This window comes from Ochotona princeps, chromosome 7, assembly GCF_030435755.1.
Source record: "Ochotona princeps isolate mOchPri1 chromosome 7, mOchPri1.hap1, whole genome shotgun sequence".
Classification (NCBI taxonomy): domain Eukaryota; kingdom Metazoa; phylum Chordata; class Mammalia; order Lagomorpha; family Ochotonidae; genus Ochotona; species Ochotona princeps.
Window position 1 is genome coordinate 25,250,217 of NC_080838.1, and position 21,034 is coordinate 25,271,250.

At 36.7% G+C, this 21,034-nt stretch overlaps 1 protein-coding gene across 1 annotated transcript in view; it reads left to right on the top strand.

Annotated features, from left to right (window-relative positions):
- The window catches only part of SCLT1 (sodium channel and clathrin linker 1), a 204,244-nt gene that overhangs the window by 97,053 nt on the left and 86,157 nt on the right, over window positions 1–21,034 (top strand). The window contains exon 10 of the mRNA XM_058666848.1: window positions 18,445–18,535. Within this exon, the coding sequence (XP_058522831.1) occupies window positions 18,445–18,535 (91 nt within the window). The remainder of the gene's footprint in view (window positions 1–18,444; window positions 18,536–21,034) is intronic.

Sequence of the window (21,034 nt, forward strand, 5' to 3'; positions counted from 1 at the left end):
ACAATGACTCAGCTCTGGCCACTGTGGCCATTTTTGGAGTAACCTAGTGGATGGAAGCTTCCTTGCTCTCTCTCTCTCTCTCTCTTTCTCTGTAAATGTATCTCTCAGATAAAAATAAATAAATCTTCAAATAAAATAAAGTTGTTTCTGGAAGCTGGGTTTTTAGCTTAGTGTTTGAAATACTGCTTGGAATGTTGTAGCCCCATACTGCAGTTCCCGGATCAGTAACCACCCCTCCCCCTCATTGCAGCTCTTGCTAGTGCAGATCCTGGCAGACAGCAGTGATGGCTCCTGCCACCCACCCGGGATGGCCGCATTGAATTACTGACTCAGTTTCAGCCCAACCCAGTCTTGGTGTTTTGGGAATTTGGAGAGTGAGCTAGCACATGGCAGTTGTGGGTCTGTCTCTCCACTTCTTAAGTAATTTTGTGTTACTATTTCATTGAAAAACTATCAGTCTATAGCTTAAAAACGTATATGTAATAACTATGTATATCGGTAAATGTATATGTATGTATGCATCTATAACTGGTTAACATATACATCTAATAATATATCTCAAATTATTTTATTTTAAAATAGTTTTAAATTACAAAAGAAGTTGAGAGGTAATGACACAAATACTTCTCATATAAACCCCTCATCCCATTTCCTTAATACTTCATATTTTTATGATTAATGAACCATATATAACTTCCTCTATTTTTGATCCAAACTGCTTTTATCACTCCCACCCCACTCTGCTGCTGGTATCAACACTTAGTTCAGATTCAGTATCTTTGTTTTAGGTTGTAGATTAAGAGGAAACATGCAATATTTTTCTTCATGTGTCTGACTTATTTCACAGAACAATGTCCTCTAGCTCCATACATTTTGCTGCAAGTGAAAGGATTTAATTCTGTGAGATGTTTCCTTACCTTATTGATTGTGTGATTTGCTGTGCAGTTGGCTGAGTCGGATATGATCCCATTTGTCTAGTTTTGCTTGTGTTGTCTGTGCTTTTGGAATCTTGTCCAAGAAGTCATCACCTATATGCACCTTAATGCATTTCCCCTTTCTTCTAGCAATTTCATAGACTGTGGTCTTAGTTTTAGATCTTTCATCCATCTTGAGTCGATTTTTATATATTCTGACAGGTAGGGATCTACGTTTGCTCTGCTTAAAAATGTATGGTTTTGCCAACATCATTTATTGGAAAAACGATCCATTCTCTAGTTTATGTTCTTGACATCCTTGATAAAAAGCACATGGGTGTGTGTATAAAGATTAATTTCTTGGCTCTGTATGCATTTCCTGGATCTGTGTACCAGTTTTTATGCTAATACCATGCTATTTTAGTTATGATTACTTTGTGCTATGCTTTGAAATCAGGTTTTGTGATATCTCCAGCTTAATTTTTTTTTCCTGGGGCATGCTTTGGCTATTCTGGATCTCTTATAGTGTTATATAAATTTTAAGATTTTTTTTCTAACTCTGTAAAACTGTCATTGATATTTTTATAGAGATTTATTGAATCTGTAGGTAATTTATTGAGTCTGTGTTAGGTAATGTAGACATTATAATGATGTACATTCTCCCAATTCATAAGCAAGGAGTATCTTTCTAATTTTTATGTGTATCCTTGGTGATTTGTTTCATCAGTGTTTATAACTTTTATTGTAGAGGTCATTCAATTTTTTCATTAAATTTATCCATAAACCTTGATTTTTTTGTAGCTGTTACAAATGGAATTTTATTCTGATTTACCTTTAGCAAGATTACTGTCTCTGTATAAAAGTGCCACGGTATTTTGCATGTTTATTTTGTGCACTGCAGCTTTTCCAAATTGGTTTCTCGGGTAAAGCCATTCTTTTGGTGAAGCACTTAAGGCTTTGTTTGTACTACATAGTATCATCTGTAAATATGGATATTTTGACTTCCTTGTTTCTAATTTCAATACCCTTTATTTTCTTCCTTCTCCATAGTTGCTCTTGCTAAAGCTTTCTGTGCTGTATTGAATAAGACTAGTGAAGATGGACATCCTTGTCTTGTTCTAACCATAAGGGAAAATTCTTTCAGATTTGCTTGCCATTTTCCCCCATTTGGTATGATATTAGCTGTTGATTTTTCATTATCATAATCTTCATAATTTTGAGACATATTCATACCCAACATGTTGAAATTTTTAAACATAAAAGTGTTGGATATAACAAAATGTTTGAGGTGGTCTTACAGTTTTTGTCTTCATTCTGTTGATGTGATTTATGATGTTTATTGATTTGCTAACACTGATCCACTCTTACAATTCTAGAATAAATTGCTGATGATCGTAATGTATCTTTTTGATAAGTCTTGTTGGGTTCAGTTTGCCAATATTTTGTTAATAATTTTATATCTTATGTTATATATAATATATAATATTATATATAATAATATAAGTACATAAATACAAATATATATCATCGTATTATATAATTATTGTAATATGTTTATATAGCATTGTATATGATTATGTAATTATTTTATTATGTTAGAATCATATATAATGTGTATAATTATACATAATATGTGCAGTATAATATATATTATATAAATATAATTTTATATATGTAATTTTATATATTATATGCTAAGGATATTTTATATCCTTGGTAGAAGGATGTTGTTGTGTAGTTTTTGTATTGTGCCTTTGGATTTCAGAAAAAGGCTGTGATCATAAAAAGAGTTTGATAGAATTCTATCCTCTCATAATTATGGAATAGCTTGAAAAACATCAGAGTTAGTTTTTGTAAAATTCAGCTTGCAATTAGGTCCTGGAGTTTCGTGTGATGGAGACACAGTTACTGTTTCAATGTAATCCCTTGCTATGGGTATGTTTAGGTTTTCCTTATCATCTTAATTTAATCTTAGTGATTATAGGTATACAGGAATTTATCCATTTCTTTGAAATTTTTCAGTTTGTTAGCTTATAGTTATTTTTAAGTAGCTCCTTATGATCATTTGTATTTCTGTGGTTGTAGCATCTCCTTTTTCACCTCTAATGTTGTTTATTTGTATTTTTTCTCTTTAGTTTCTATTTTATCTGTTTCTAATATTTTTTAAAGTCGTGTTTATAGAGAGGAGAGGCAAAGAGAAAGGTCTTCCATCCGCCACTTCACTTCCCAAATGGCTGCTTCGGCCAGAGCTGAGTCTATCCAAAGCCAGGAGCCAGGAATTTCTTCGAGGTCTCCCCCATAGGGACAGAGGCCCAAGGATTTGGGCTGTTCTCTGCTGCCTTCCCAGGCCACAAGCAAGGAACCGGATACGAAGTGGGACACTAAGGACGAAAACCAGTGCCCATATGGGATGCTGGCACTTGCAGGTGGAGGATTAGCACATTGTGCACCATGCTGGCCCCAATTTCATCTTTTTCCTTTCTTTTCTTTTCCTTCCTTTGCTTTTCTCTTCTCTTCTTTTCTTTTTAAAATTTCATGTTTCTACTCTGGCTCTTATTTTTCACCTACTGTTCATTTGGGGTCTACAGTTCTAAGAACGTGCTGGGCCCAGCCAAATCCTCACCTTGCACGCCTAAGATCCCATGTGACTGCCGGTTCCTGTCGTGGTTGCTCTACTTCCCATCCAGCTCCCTGCTTCTGGCCTGGGAAAGTAGAGCAGGATGGCTTTCTTTATTCTTTCAGTTCCTTTCTCTTTATTTTTGTTGACTGGACTATTTTAAAAGAATCTTCCCCCATATAAATTCTTTCTTCCATTTGGATTATTGTTAAAGCTCTCAGTTAAATTTTTTATGTGTTCGAAGTTTTCCACCTCAAAATTTGTTTGATTCTTTATAGTGATCTATATCACTTTGTTGCATTTCTCATTCCTGTCATCTGTTGTTTTTCTCATTTCTTTAAACATTCTTTCTCTAGGCTTGTATTTCATTCAATTCCCTTCAGATCATTATTCATTTTCAGGTGTCTCTTAGATTTCCTTCAGATTGGAACCTATTTCCAGAGACTTATTGTGCTCTTTTGCTGCTCTAATGCTTATTTACTCATGTTTCCTGTGTTTCTACATTGATACCTACACATCTGGCATAATATGTCAATTTTTTATGAAGTCGATTTCATTGGAAGAGATGTCTTTGTTTAGATGAAACATAGGATATCATTGGAGTTGTTTGCCTTGGCTTTGGTTGGTTCTGTGTCAGTTCAAAATAGTAACTTCTTAATTTCAAGACTAGGGTCCTGCTGGGCTGGGCTAGGCTATAGCCCCCACCAGCATGAGTTGGAATTGGGAATAGGTTGGGCCCAGTCAGGCTACAGCACCCACTGGCAAATGCCAGGGTGAGGTAAGCTATGCCAGACTGGGCCACAGCACCCAAAAGCACACCTGAGAACCGGGGGTATGGGTGGGCAGGGGGTGAACCCGGTAGAGGGGCTGTTTGGGGTTCCCCTGCTGGACCACCACTTCCACTGGTGAGCCTGAGAGCTGAGATGGGGGCAGACCAGATTGGACAGGGCTACAACACCTGTTGCAGCAACACGGTGGCTTAGACTCATCAGTACTCTAGATTTGATTTAAAGTCAGTGACATCTGGAATCCTTCTGAAGCGAGGACTGGTCTCTGCCGTCTTAGCAGTGGTAGGTATCATGGTGCTCTTCTCTTAACCTCTTTACCTCTTCCTGGAGAGATGGCATTTCTCTGGGAGGGATGCTGGGGAAGAAGCCACGGCGGACAGCCTGCTTTGTTCTTTTCTCTCTACTGGACTTTGTAACATCTATGCTGTTTTCACATCTCATCACTTCCTCGCTGAAATTTCTCTCCTCAGCCAGTCTTCTCAATTCTAATGTTTTATACATAGAGCCCTTTCCGCAGCAAGATATCATGCCCTCCCCCAGCCCTGGCTGGGGAACCAGAACACGGCCATCAGTGGTGGCAGCAGCATATGTTCTCTTTTCTGAGTTCCTGTTCTGTTTGTAGTTCTTGTTGCTTTACTAAAATCCTCCTTCAGTAAATTTTCTCAATAATGGCCTTTTCTTCATAGAATAGTTTTCCTGGAAAGATGGTGTCTCCTGGCTGGAGTACCAGGGTTAGCATTGGTGGTGACGTGTGTTGTTTCTCTCTCCCTGCTGGTTTTTGGAGTCTCTTATGATGGTTGTAGTTCCTTTCATTTCTTTACTGAAGCTTTTTCTCAGACAATCTTCTGGAAACATAGTTCTTCCCTCCTTGTTGTGAAACTTTTCTGACCAAAGTAGCTGGAGATCCTGTCTATTTAGCCGTCTCGATCCCTCAGCATTCAGTATGGCACATTTTAAATGAATTTACAAAATGGAGAGGAATGAGAGAGGGTTTGGGAGTGTATAGGAACACAAAATTAAATGAGATAAATCCTTTTCAACTAACAGCTGGTGATAATGATAATATGATTAACTCAAGTGTTCAAAGTTCAGGAAATTTCAGAAAGAAATTATGTAAGAAATACGACATATTCAGAAAAGATAATGCAGAGATCCTCCATGGAAGATGAGTAAGAAAACTGGCTCCTGCCTTCATATGTTGATAATGGAAATGGCAAGTAAAATGCTTATAAAAAGATTTTTTTAGGAAAAATGGGAAAAGAATGAGAAGAATCATTGGATTTTGTTACTAGATTATATCTTAATAATTTCATTTAACCTAATTTTATAGAAGAAACCAAATGGAACCAAGAAACTTAGAACTTGTGTCATATCAAGCTAGGGTTGCAAAACAAATCCATAAAAGAGCCAAATTAGAACTCACATCTTATAATTGCTAATCCGGTGAGACTTTTAAACCTGGATCTCTGACAGAATTCAAAGTAGCAAGCATATTAACAATCAAAGTTGACTGGGAAAGAAATGTGATGAGTAGATGTTGATTTTTGACATCTGTATGGATGATTCACTTGATTAGTGAACATTTGAGACTTTAGATTTTTGAGTTGAGATTAGAGAATGATAAAGTTGCTTATCGTTTTCTGAAAGTCTAAAAGGGCCTAAAAGTGTTTAATTGTCCATGAGCTTTTCTGACACAATATTTACCGACAGTATTCCATAGCTTAACATTAAGCAGTTCAGAGTTGTACACATGAAACTATGCTTGCTTTTCCTGCCACAGATTTGAAGCAACATAAGGATTAGCAGATGCTTCTTTTAGGGAAAAAGGGTGTTGCTTTCACATTTGACAGATTCTGAATGATAGGCATATTGACATTACCAGAATTTAGGTTTTGAGATGTTCTGCATACTCTGTGCCAGGAATAAATTAGAAACTTTCAACATTAGCATTAAATTTGTACTTATTCTGAAGCATATTAATTTCATTTATTTTCTAATAAATTGTAAAAATTTTAAATCATGTGAGTTTTTACCATTTTCCTTTTTGAGATTCTTGGGAAATACCCTCCCTGCAGATACTCTCCCTTCTATTTCCTTAGGAATTTTCACTGCCCTGGTCTTCCCCGACCCGCCAGTTCTGCACGTATTCCTCTCAACAGCCACATCGCTGTTTCACAGAAAATCAGTAGTTCCTTTCTTTTTGCCTTTCAGAAAAGTTACAGTATTCTAAATCTGGATATAATATTCTAAACCTGGATAAAACTTACCTTCTTCACAAACACTTCTGTCACTCATCCAACCAGATTTTACTCTTCTTGTAGATCCACTCATCACTTATTCATTTAATTTGAAATTTCTATGCTATTTTGCTTCAAGTACTTCTGGCATATGTATTTGTTTACAGAATATAAATAACAGGATTGTGGAAATGATTTTTAAGTCAGATTTTACATCTGTCTTATAGAGTGAAACAAATGATTGTCATTGATGTTTATCTTTTAGGAATAATCATTATCTTTGTGAAAGAATTATTACAAAGACTAAAGTGTTTGCATAGAAGTCTGTCTGTATTAACTTCTATTCAGAGTCCCATTATCAAAATTTCCGTTAAAAGCAATGATGTAATTTAATAGACATGGGTACTCTTAGAACTTACCAGTTTACATTTTTTGAGAGTTTTTACATGTATGTATGTGCTCTGAGGACATCGACAGTCTTTAAGAAGTTTGTATGGTGTGTTACATTAGCCTCAAAATCATTTTAATTTGACTCCTTGAATTTCGTGCCTGTGACTTCAGTGTCTATGGGGGTAAGATCTCATTACCGAACCCAGCTTATTGCTCTAGCTCCTGGACTGTTTCTCTGTATTTGTGAGTGGTAACATCCGATTCCTGTTTCACAAAGCTAAGGGACATCATGAACTCTTTACTTTATAAGCCACCTCTGCTTTACAAGGGTCAGATCCTTGACTTCTCTCACACTGTTACTGCCTTACTTCAGTCCCTCTCATCTGAACTACAACAGTAGCTTCCAAATTAGCTTACATTCTCACCATCTTCCTTTCTCATACTGCTATCAAAATAAACTGTATCAAATAAGATGTCATCATGTCATGCCCTTCCATGGCTACCAAATGCCTACAAGTGATCCAGATTATTCAGATGACATATATGACCTGAGCCCTAACTATGTGTTCTGCATCTTTCTGTTTCTGTTTTCTAAAGTAATTTTAATTTCCTAAACAAGTCATGCTATTCCCTAATTACCTACTTTAAAAAAATATGTATTGGGCCCAGCGGCGTGGCCTAGCGGCAAAAGTCCTCGCCTTGAAAGCCCCGGGATCCCATATGGGTGCCGGTTCTAATCCTGGCAGCTCCACTTCCCATCCAGCTCCCTGCTTGTGGCCTGGGAAAGCAGTCGAGGACGGCCCAAAGCTTTGGGACCCTGCACCTGTGTGGGAGACCCGGAAGAGGTTCCTGGTCCCGGCATCGGATTGGCGCGTACTGGCTGTTGCGGCTCACTTGGGGAGTGAAACATCGGATGGAGGATCTTCCTCTCTGTCTCTCCTCCTCTCTGTATATCCGGCTTTCCAATAACAATAAAATCTTTAAAAAAATATATGTATTTATTTATTTTGAGTGTCTTGAGTTACAGAGAGAGAAAGAGAAATAGAGAAAAAGATCTTCCAACCACTGATTCACTCCCCAAATAGCCACAGTGCTCATTCCTGGGCCAAGAGCTTCATCTGGATATCCCACGTGGGTGGCAGGGGCCCAAACATTTGCACCATTAAAAAATATAAAAATTTTAAAAAATTTAAATGCAAATAAGAAGAAAGAGGAGCAGCTGAGACAAAAACTGGTGCCCATGTGAACTGCTGAGATCACCTGCACAGCTTTACCCACTATACCACAAAGCTGGCCCCCTTGTGTTTTTTTAAGATTTACTTATTTGTTTTGGAAAAAACTACAGAGAGCAGGGGAGGGAGGAAAGAGGAGACATTCACTCGGTACCTTCGCTCACATTGCGTGGGCTACCTAAGATGTACTTTCCTGAGAAATAGCCTGTCAGCTTCCAAGGTACAGCTCAAGTGCCACATCATCTAGAAAGCGTTTTCTCAGTCTCTGAGGTACACCCGAACATGCCTTCTTCTTCCTTTATGCCTCACTGTTATCATAGGTTCCATGTCACAGCATTTCTGATACTTTATCGTACTTAACTGTGAATCCTCTCTCCTCTGCACCTTAGGCTTCTTGGAGACATGAGCCTGATTTGGTGATTTTTTAATCTAACCATCATCTGCCATGCTAGACACATGGCAGGTGCTCAGAAACTATTTTTGAGTGATTTAGTCAGTCAGTCAAATAATTAATTAGCTTACACTTTGTTGGAGGAATAAAGGTAAGTTGTTTACATAGATTTTCTGTTTCTGGCCTTTTCTCTTTAAAAGGCAGTTGGTTTCTTTGTCATTATTTAGAAAATCTTATTTTATATTTTTCAGTAATGCAAGAACATAGTTAGATCTCCAAAACAACCTAATGAAGATATTATTTTGTTATAGTTAAAGTTTTACACAATGAATTAAAAGATTTTGCAGTGTTTTATCTTTATAGACTGTGTCATTATTGACTCAACTTGGTTTTCATTAGCAATAATCTTCAAGTTTAAATGGATAGTAAAGACAGTTAAATATTTTTATGTCTAATACTCTCTGTACTTGAGTGTGCAGTAAAATCAAGAAAACCTTAAAATGAGATAATGAGATGACAAATAGTTTGTTAAGGAACATAAGAGCTGATATGATAGGCATGTAGCTTTCAATATCATTCCGGCTAAATGCAACATATAAAATCATATAAATAATAGCTTACATATTCATTTTGTCAGCTTTTCACCATTTTTGCAAAGGAATATTTTTCTCCAAAAACTTGTGTGCTGATAATTTTTATGTTATTCTTTAAATATATTTTTGCCAGGTAATAGTTTTTATTTTAGCTGAGATAACAGATTTTTCTCAGATGTTTCATGTTCCAATTTGAATAATATTGTGTCTTCTATTATAAAAATGCTATGGAAATTTGGAGTCCGTGGATCACTGGTTTTGATTCATAGTGTCTCTTGGAAACCATTCTGTATGAGAAATGGCCCTGAACAGATGTGCTTAGTCATAGAATTGCCAGACAGCTCCTTATGTGTTGGCAGCTAGTTTGCTCAACATAGAAAACAGGTTTTAAGATAAGAAATAGGGCTTTGTTATCATTTTCTACCTCCTTACAGCATCTTCCGTGTTACTTATGAGATTCTTATATTCGCCCCTCATTTGAAATTCTGCTAACCTTCCCTATTAATCTTTAAAGGACAGAAAGAATGTTAGACTTTACTTTTGAAACTCATTGATCAAGAGTGGAACTGTGTCTTGAACTACAATTAATTAAGTTTCCTTTTGGGGGCCAGTGTTGTGGTACATCAGGATAAGGCATCACTTCTAGCACCAGCATCCCAAATGAGCACCAATTCAGGTCCTGACTACTCCACTTCCAATCTGGCTCCCTCTGCTTCCCCATTCCTTCCTCTCTCCTTCCTCTTCACCGTGCCTCCTTCTCTCTCTGCAACTATGCCTTTCAAATTAAAATATATATATATATATATGTATATATATATGTATATATATATATATATATCTGTTTTAAAAATAAAAATAAGTCCTGAAAAAAGAGATTTCTTATGTAGTCGTTTGACAAGAATAAAATTCATAACCTCGTTGTTAAGAACTTTTGCTTCTAGTAGTAAATTAATATTTTGTTTCAAGGAGTTTTTCATGAAAATTGATTTAATTGGAAGGCAGAGTCGCAGAGGAAAAAACTGAGATCTTCCACCCTCTGGTTTTCCCAGAAAGGCTACAGTGCCCAGGGATATGCCAGGCTGATGCCAAAAGCCACAGCTTCCTTGGGTCTCCCACAGGGTTCAGGAGCCCAGAGACTTTGGCTATCTGTCATTGCCTCCCCAGACACATTAGCAGGGAGCTGCACTGGAAGTGGTACAGTTGGGACACAAACTAGCACCTATAGTCCTGCAGGTATCGGCTTAGCTCACTGTGCCACAGCACTGGCCCCAGTTTCAAAGTGTTTTTACTGGTATTTCTACCTTTCTTTTACAAATGCCCGGCATACACCTTTCCTGAAGGCCTAGAATGTTCTTCTGTGTTGCATAAATATAAAAAGGATAGGTTTTAAAGCATGCTCCAGGTCCGGGTTTCTGTTCTATAATTGTCACAATCCATTTGGACTGCTACAACAAAATATTATGTTGCTGGTAACCTTAAATAGCAGAGTTGTTATGTGGGAATTATATTCATACAGATTTTCAGCATGTAAATTTTTAGCAGACACAAATATTCAGACCAGGGCAATCATTTACAGGCTGATTAATTTAGGCAGGTTATTTTGCTGCATGAACTTCAATTTTCTCATCTCCTTAATGTAAATGAAATAACCTTCCTTGCTAGCATTGGCTGTGTGGGATAACTCTAATTATCTTTGTCCACCTGCATTCTGCTTTAGTATCCAGGTTGCATAATTAGTAGTTATGTAGCATATATCATATTTACAAAGTGTGTGCAAATAGATATTAAAGTTGGTACATACAATTAAGTAGACAGATTATTTCAATCCCTAAGGTGTGCGAAAATATCTACATTTATTATTGCTGGTGTCACTTAGTTTTTATTTATTTACTTGTTTATTTATTTATTTAAGAAGCACAGGCAGAATCTCAGATTCTATAGAACTGTGCCATAAAATTCAAATTAAAAATAAAAATTGAAAAAGAAAAGAAAAGTTACAGAGCACTGCAGGTGCTAGTTCATTTCCCAAATGCCCACAACAGGGCTATGCCAGGAGAAGCCAGAAGACAGTAACATCATCTGGGTCTTCTTATGGATGCAGGTGCCTGAGTACTTCATCCATCTTCTGCTTTTCCCAGGGCATTAGCAGGGTGCTGAACCAAACATGGAGCCAGGGCTATGGGACAGGACTGTACATGCACTGAGCTGGGAGTGAACTCATTTCTGGTTCAGTGATCTGCAACAACATGGCATGCTAGAGGATCCACCCAAATAGGTTCGGATAGCCCTCAGGCCTGACAGCCAGCAGATCAAAAACTCTAGTAGTGGTATGTCAGGTGCCATTTTGTACAGAGTGGCAAAAGTTTTAGGACTGCAGGAATAGTGTGCTGCAAATATGCTGAGCTTGTAAGAACTCACTGAGCTAAGTGGATTGCAACGGTTCCACAGGAAAATAATACCGACTATAGCATCATACGGGTCAAAATAAGTCCACATGGCCCTCAGACCTAACAGCCAACAGGTTCCTGCAAGTGTCACCAACAACAACCTAGCTATATAGGATACCTGATGTCTCCCTAATCCTGGGAACTGCTCGAACCAGAAGTGGAAGGAAGCTTGTACAGACAGCAGTGCAGCCTCAGCACAGTATTACAAGAGGTGGAGAGTGGTCAGCCAGGAGCTGGGGCTGTAGAGTTCTTGGTGGAAATCAAACATAAGAACCCAGACCTAGAACTCGCTGGAGGGAGTGGCACAAGTGACTACAAAGAACCGTGTACCAACTGCAGTAAGTAAAATCTAACTGTAGACCTGTGTGTGACACAGCTTAGAAATCTATCCCAAGGAGAAGATTCTACTACCCAGAAGTACAATGACCAAGAGCAAAAGAAGAGACAAAGGCACAATGAATATTACTGAAGACTCCCCTACAAAGGAGCAAAACTCTATGCTAAGCTCAGAGTTAACTGAGGAAGACATCAAGAAGATGTGAGATACAGAATTCAAAACACTTGTTATAAAGCTTCCTTTCAGCAATGACAAGCACATAAAGCAGATATTCAAGGAATTTAAGGAATAAGTCACATTGGAAATGAATCAAATGAAAGCTGATACATTAGAAAAGAAGAATACAGTGGTGCTGATTCAAAGTACTGTAGAAAGTCTCCAAAAAGAATGAATGAAGTAGAAAATAGAATCTCAGAATTGGAAGATATTTCCTGTCACCAGAGGGGAGCAAACAAAAAGCTGAAAGCAGAACTGGATGAAGCCAAAAAAGTACTCAAGCATTAAAAGACACTGTGAAGAGGCCTAATACAAGAGTTATGGGAGAGCCTGGCACGATAGCGTAGGGGTTAAACGTCCTCACCTTGCATGCCTGGGATCCCATATGGGTGCTGGTTCTAATCCCAGCATCACCACTTTTAATCCAGCTCCCTGCTTGTGGCCTGGGAATGCAGTCGAAGATGGCCCAAAGCTTTGGGACCCTGCACCTGAGTGGAAAACCTGGAAGAAGCTCCTGACTCCTGGCTTTGGATTGGCTCAACTCCAGCCATTGTGGCCACTTGGGGAGTGAATCATTGGACAGAAGATCTTCCTCTCTGTATCTCCTCCTCTCTACATATCTGACTTTCCAATAAAAATAAATAAATCTTTTTTAAAAATGAGTTATGGGAGTCCCAGAAGTTGCAGAAAGAGAAACTGGGATTAAAGGTGTACTCAATGAAATAATAATGGAAAATTTCCCTGCACTGGAGAAAGGATTGGCAAAGAACATGCAGGAGGGTCACAGAACTCCCAACAGTCTTGACCAAAAGCGATCTTCACCAAGACACATGATCACCAAGCTCTCTTCAATCGAACATAAGGAAAAGATCCTTGAAGGTGTATGTGAAAAAAATCAACTGACATGTAAAGGAATGCCAGTTAAACTCACAGGAGACCTCTCACAGGAAACTCTACAGGCAAGAAGAGAATGAAGTGACATGTTCCAGACTCTAAAAGAAAAAAATTGTTCGCCCAGGATAACGTATCCAGCAAAGCTTTCTTTTGTCTTTGAAAATGAAATAAAATTCTTCCATAGTAAAGAAAAGTTAAAAGAATTTGCCTCTTCCAAACCAGCCCTACAAAGGATACTTCAAGATGTTCTCTTGACATTGAAGAGGAATAGCACCAAATAAAACCAAAGGCAAATGTGAAGAGCATCCCAGTAAAATGACAACAGAAGACTAAATCAGTGAACAAACCATTGCTAAATGACAGGACCAAAGTACCACCTATACATATTAAACTGAATGTAAATGGCTAAAGCTCAATCAAACATCACAGATTTGTAGACTTGATTAAAAAACGAAACCCATCTATTTGTTGTCTAGAAGAGACACGTTTCACCAGCAAAAATCAGTGGAAACTATATCTCATGGATTTTGATGTTTTTATTGTGGTTGTTAATTTCATCTCTTTAAACACTTTCTTCTCATTGAATTCTTCAGTGACTCACAGATGATACAGTAGCATCATTTTCTGCAAGAAGGTTCTTCATGTTCGTTTACATTCAGTGACACACTAGTCATTCAGTAGCATGTTATTTAATATCATGGTATTGTTAATTCTTTTTTCTTCTTGTTGTTTTGTTTTGTGGCTTTTCATTTAAGGGGATGTATAGTAACTGTGTAATGGAAACTCTCATATCTAGCAGCATGTAATTTAACTTCATGGCCTTGTAAATTTCTATTTTTCTTCCTATTGTTGATTCTGTACCATGGCTTTTCATTTAAGGGGATGTACAGTAACTGTGTAATGGAGATTATCATATCCAGATGTAAGGATACAGTGCAGTATGCATCTCTACTTCCAGACTAACGATGGACTCCTGATGAAAGTATTTACTATATGACAATAGGATGATGGACTCTTTGCTGTTGTCCATGCCCACAATATTCGACATATGTTTGTGTATGAAGAACTATACTTTAGTAATAATATAGGGGAACTAGGTAGGTGGGGGGAATTGGGGAGGGGATAAGGGAAATTCCAGGAGCCTATGGAACTGTATCATAAAATGATAATAATAATAAGATTAATAATAATAAAGTGCATTGACAATTTATAAAAATTTAAAGAAAGACTAAAAGGTTATTACTGTGAAAGTCAAGACCTTGACCGTCTGTAGAAGAGAGGGGATGGATGATGACTGGGAGGGAAACATAAATGCTTTGTCTTCCTTTTCGAAGATGTGGGTGTTGATTATGTAACTGCTTGGTGAACGACTACCTGGGAAAAGCATATACTTCAGTTTTATGTACTTTTCTCTGTTTTTTCCATTTTCCCATTTAGAAAAGCAAAGTAAAACAAAAAACTCAAAAAAATACTTCAGGATTTTTAATACTTAACTAATCATTTGTTTTCCAATTAATTTCCTAAAATGAAAATATTTTTACTTTCACTAAAATCACATACATAAGCAAACATATATTTAAACCATTTGCATGTTATTCATATGAACGTATTATTAATTCCTTTATAACATAAAATTATAATTATTTCTGTTCACATATTTGAGAAGTTGGAATATTTGAAAGACTCATAAAACTGCTCAGTTTATTTTCAAATGACTCATTCAGAGACACAGATATCATGCAACAAGAAGACTATCATAGACAACAAACATTGTGGGTCCCTGTACCATCCAGGGGCCCAAGTTCAAGGTAGATATACATACCTCTAGATTAAACCACTAAAATCTAATCTTGGCTTTAGAAGTACCCCAAGCAAAAGTTCCCCTGAAGTGCATGTGTGTGTGTTTGTTTGCCCTTTTGCTCACATAGCTATCTATGTCAGGTAAAAATCAGCAGTAAAAACAATCAGTTTTTAGGGTTGCCAGGAAATATTCAGACTTTAAGCACAACATCATCAATCCTGCTGTTCACAAAAATGGAATAAAAAAAATTTTTTTAAATTCTGCTGCTCATAGTTTGGCTATGAGTCAAGGCCAGATTTCTTGCATCCCTAGAGCTTTCCCAATGCAGCTGTAAATCAGAACTATACTACACAGTTCCTGACAACTTAATCTGATAAAAGACAAGATGATGGTTATAGCTACATTTGTATAAAATACAGCAAATTACATAAAGCACTTGCATTCAACTTATTTGAGATTCATTATCATATTGTGAGTTGTATGTTTTTATCTCCATTTTACTGATGCTGATACTAATGTTGAAGTGACTGCCCTCGTTGACATTTTTGCTGTTAGAGCCAGATCTAGAGTGACTTTATGACGTTGTTCTAGAGTTTCTTTAGCTAAGCTAGCAGAAATAGGTATATAAGTGTGGAACAAATTGGAATTAAATAAATCTTTGTAAGCTACCAATCATTTCCACCCACAAAATACGTATTTCTATTTTAAGGAATCTAATACTTTAAATACTTGGAGAGTATTTTTCCTTTCATTTTTGTATTAATTTGAGAAGCACAGTTAGAGAGCACTTCTGTCCTCAAATGCAGGTAACAGCCAAGGTTAGGGCAAACAAAGCCCAGACACTTGCCTGTGTCCCCATGTGGGTAATAGAAACCCAACTCTTCAAACCATGGCCTGCTGTTTTCCTATGGTATGCTTTAACAAGAAGCTGAGTCAAGGGCCAGAGGCAGTGTCCAGCCCAGACACTCTGATATGGGATAGGGTCTTCTCAACCAGCATCTTAAGCTCTAGACCAAATATACTCCTCTGTTCCTTTTGATGACTTAAAAATTGAATCTAAATCCAGTGCCTGATTTTTTTCTTGTTAGGACATCCTTTTTGGATGATAATGTATTTGGAAGAATTGTTCACAAAATTATTTTTCTAGGATTTTTATCTATAAATATCAAATTGAGTATACTCAATACTAAATAGAAATATTAAGAAAAAGGTAAGCCTATAACTGGTTCTCATTTCCTCTCTCCCCAACCTTTTGCCCTCTTTCTCATTCATGATAGATTGACTTATTTCCAATATACCAGGTACTTTTGTGCCTCCTAAGGGTTTAAAAATAAATTAAGATAAATCATTGCCTTCAGTTATTTCACATTCTTTTTTAAAATGAATTCACAGCTCTAAGGAATTCCTACAGTATTGTTTATAATACAGTGCCATCTGTTATAGATAAAAATCCCAATTATAGAATTTTTTTGTCCAGGAGAAGTTAATGAAAACAAAAGAGAGGAAGACTTTTGAATTTGTCAGAAAAAAGGAGCAAGAACACTAGTGCTGTACCGTGTATGAAAAAAGAATGATATGTTTAGGAAGCAGTGAGTTAGTATACTACACATATAAATTATCCTGGTGGTATTGGCAAAAGCACTCTTTGAGGCTCTATGACTGGCCTCACATGCCAAGTAAAGAAGTATAGACTTTATGTCAAAATAAGTAGGGAATCAAGAAATCACTTTTAAACAGGAATTTTCATTACTGCATAGCTTTTTATCTTAACAGAGGAGATGCATTCTATAGAATCCGCTAAAGAGATCGATGGTAAATAATTCTGAGAGTGATGATGTAGATAATCATTCAGCCATACAAATGGAAGTGGGATATGTAATTGAGAGACAGTTTATAAGTATGCTCAGGAATATTTGGTAGAAAGGAAGGAGGGATCTATTATAGAATTTTTTTTACCTTAGGTTACCTCATTTCCCTCCCTGTTATTGGATGTGAGAGCTTTGAAGACATCTAATGCGGGCGGATGAATTGCATCTAGTGGTAGAGTGGCTTCCTGACTTCTGCCAGGACCTTGCTGCATGTCTCTTTGATTGTGTGAGGTGTGATCTTACACTCATGTATTTGTTTATAGTTTAATGGACACTTGAATGTACATTATCTATTTTGACTTGTTGGCAACCTCATGAAACAAGTAAACAAGAATTAAGTCATTTATGTTTTGTATGTAGTTTTATGAAGGTAAAAACCCAAATTGCTATGGTTATGCTTTGTCAGTTTTATCAACATGATTTCAATATCTTATTACTTAAGTTTTCTGTTTTAAATATGTAGGATTTTCAAATGATAGACTCCTTAGTTGATTTGTATGATAGATGTACTCCTGAAATTTTCTCTGAGGTTCAGGCAGATTTTGCGTGCTTTGTAACATGAGTTTTAGTTTGTTTTCATTTCATGATTTGGTGAATCATTTTGCAAGTAAAGAAAATGTTTTATTTGGTGTTTTTGTAATCGGGGTTTGTTTATTTAAAGCAAAGCATTATCTTGTAGTAAAGGACTTTAAAATACCAGCTTTTGTGGGGTTTTTTTTTTTTTGGTAAATTCTTAAGCATTTTTTGGTAATCCTCTATCAGTCTCACTCACTTGCATTTCAGTTGGACGTAATAATATTTAATTCACAGTTACTTTGTCAATTAACATGATTATAAGACAGCGATATTTTTAGTTACGTATTTTTTATACTATAAAGTGATGTATTTATGAATATTGTTAGAGTCAAAATTAAATGAGTTAGCGTTCCCTAATTTGCATCAGATAGCTTCTGTAAGTCCAATGCATTATCATTTTCTTCTGAATACATACATAAAATACAGTGAAGTGAAGGTGGACAGCTTCTTCTCTAAAGTAGCTTTCTCCTGAACATGCGTGTTCTGTGTAAACAACGTCAGTGTTTAACGTCTGTTCAAACTTCTGGCTAATCTGTATGATATAAAACATCTTTCTAATAAAACCATATTATTATTATTATTATTCTAAAATTATTTCCTATGGAGTATCAAAAAGATAAAAAACATGCTTCTATTGTCCATTATAATCACAATCTCTGAAGAAAAATGATATTATGGGACAAATGTATTGTTCATTTTATTAAGTGGTTACATAATATACATTCCTGGTGATAAAGGCAGCAAAATTTGGGTTTATTTTCATAGATTTGATAGTTTTTCTCTAATGATAAATTCAAAAAATTATGGGCAAAAGATATTCTACCTAGTGCATAAAAAATGTTGCTGGGTAACTTATTAAGAATATAAAGTTGTTTTTCGTTGAATTACTTGTGCCAAGTATTATCTATCCAAATGAAAGCATCCGGGTTCCTGCTTTGCACAGGCCTCCCTATTCAGCGGTGTATTTCCTCTTTATGCTCTTCCACATGCGTTTCCAGATCTGTTCCTCAGATCCATATTTAGGGACTCAAGAGTTGGTATTGGTCCTAACGAAAATTAACTGTCTTTTCTAATTTTTGATTTTTCATGGTCTGTGAAAACATTGTTCATTAATTTACTTTTTTTGTTCGTTTGCTTTTTCAGGAAAGCCAAGTTAGATCTTAGAGTTGCATCAGCTAAAGTGGAAGAATTAACTAAAGTGACAGAAGATCTTCAGGGACAAATGCATAAGACGGTATTTTCCATTTCTAAGCAATTAGATGCTTGTTGCTTAATTTTCTGCATATTTTTATTGTCTATTTATTTTAATTAGGTATTAAAGGGAGTGACTAGGAGATAATTTACCATTTTATTGCTCCCTAAATAAAAAATAGTAAGCTAAATAATAATATTGAGAATAATTTTATAAAACCATTTTCTTTCTTTCATTTTTTTTATTAATTACATTGTATATTATGTGACACAGTTTCATAGGTTCTGGGATTCCTCCTACCCCTCCCCAAACCCTCCCCCGATGGTGAATTCCTCCACCTTGTTGCATAACCTCAGTTCAAGTTCAGTTGAGATTCTTTCATTGCAAGCATATACCAAGCATAGAGTCCAGCATCTTATTGTCCAGATAAGTTCAATGGCATGGTTGGGATACCTTCTCTGGTCTGACGGTAGAGCTGGCAGAGTATCATCCCGATCAATTAAAAGCCCCAACATAACATCAGCAACAATTTATAACGTTATGGAATTAATTGACATAGTATTAAGTAACCAGTATGATAAAAAAAAATGCAGGTTCTTAACCGCATCCTGTGACTTCTTCATTGACATTTCAATTTTAGTTTATATACAACCAGGTTCTGTACATCTTAAAATGGCTATAGGTTATCGTTCAGCTGTCCTCATTATAATATTTAGCATTTTATAGTGTTGAAGCATAATTTTGCTGAACTTGGCTTCTTTTCGTGTAGTCTAAACTGACTGTAACTCTAACAAGACATTTGTCAACAGTTTAGGTGCAGAACAGTTTTAGGAAGGGTGTGCAGAGAAATCTTCAATACCCTAGTGAGGAGTAACTAATCTTTGTGTCCCACCAAACAGCCTATCTCACATGCAATAAGGTATTGTGAAGTAATCAATGAACCAACAATCAATATGAGTCAGACTGCTTATAATCTACATCAAAAAATTGTAAAACCTAATATACTTTTAATACCCTATGTTATTCCGTAATGGGGCGGGAGAGCAGAGAAATCTTCCATCTCCCTAAAATGTGTGAGGAAGATGTGAAATACAACCTACAGGATCATAATTGGTAACTCATAGACAACAAACTCGAATCAGCATTAGACAATAGTTAAATGACTAAGACATATAGAGGGAATCAAGAGCGATCCTGACAACCTCTTAACAGGAGGTCATAACAGAGCAGGGAGGGTCCCCAGAGTGGAACAGGAGGACAGGAGGAGGCTTGTATCCCAACCCTGAAGACTCCCGGATCCTCTCCAAGGACTATCAGTATGAGCACCAAGGACTACATCCCAACTGCCAAGCAGACCACAGGGAATTGGAGTGCCTTCGGAGGCTGTGAACTCTGAGGTCATCTACTCCTACTTGGATCTCCCACATGGGATGGAAGAAGTCCCAATCCTTCCTCACAGGATCTAATGTCATCGGAACAACAACCAGGAGCCCTGAGCAGTCCACAGAAACAGAAGAACAGTAAACTTCCTGCGGGACTAGGGAGGGGAGCTCTCTCTGGTCCTCACTTGGTTCCAGCTTGGGGTCCCCACCCTCTCTGGCAATGACCATCAGGATCGCTCTGGACACCCCTCAAAACAAACAAATAACCAACCAAACAAACAAAAAATCTAGAATAGATAGACAGAGAACAACAAGGAAAGCTTAGAATCAGACAGGAAACGGTCAGCGTGTACCTTAAAACCATTTTTTGTATTGACAATTGAGCCTAATTCAAGACATCATCATCGACATGCCTAATCAGGTGAATATAAGGTCAGGTTTTGGTTCGTTGGTTGTATTTTGATGGACGTGAAACATTTAATACGGTAGTTTAATGTTATTTTTTTAAAATATTGACATAATAGACCCTCTCCTTCTTTTATATGTAATTGAGAAATTTCAGGATGATGTCAACAAAAAGTCTGGTTTTTTATTATAATTATTGATCTGTGAAACAGACGAGCCTTGCCATAAACAATTATAAAAAGTGGATGACTTTTGTCTTTTTATGTTAAAATATTTCAACTAATGCATAAAAGTATACAAAAGAGTTGAATCAGCACACATAAACTTAAATTGTTACCATTTTTACATACTTGCCTCGTATTAAATTTTTTTAAGATTTATTTATTTGAAAAGCGAAGTGAAAAGGAGAGAGGCAATCCATCCGTCTCTTAGTTGACTCCCCAAATGGCCACAAGAGCCAGGGTTCAGCCAGACTGAAGCCAGGAACTTGGAACAGCTTCAGGGTTTCCCATATGAGTCATAGAGGCCCGGGTACCTGAACCGTCATCCACTGCCTTACCGTGCACACTAGCAGGAAGCTGGATGGAAGTGAAGCAGCAAGGACCAGTCAGCACTTTAATATTGGATGTGGCCATTAGTTCCTGCTCTGCATGAATTTCTTAATTTTTATAACAAAAATAAGCATAGCTTTTTGTTCTATTTTCCACATACTTTTTGAACTCATACAACTAAGTGTTTAAGTTTACTATTCTCA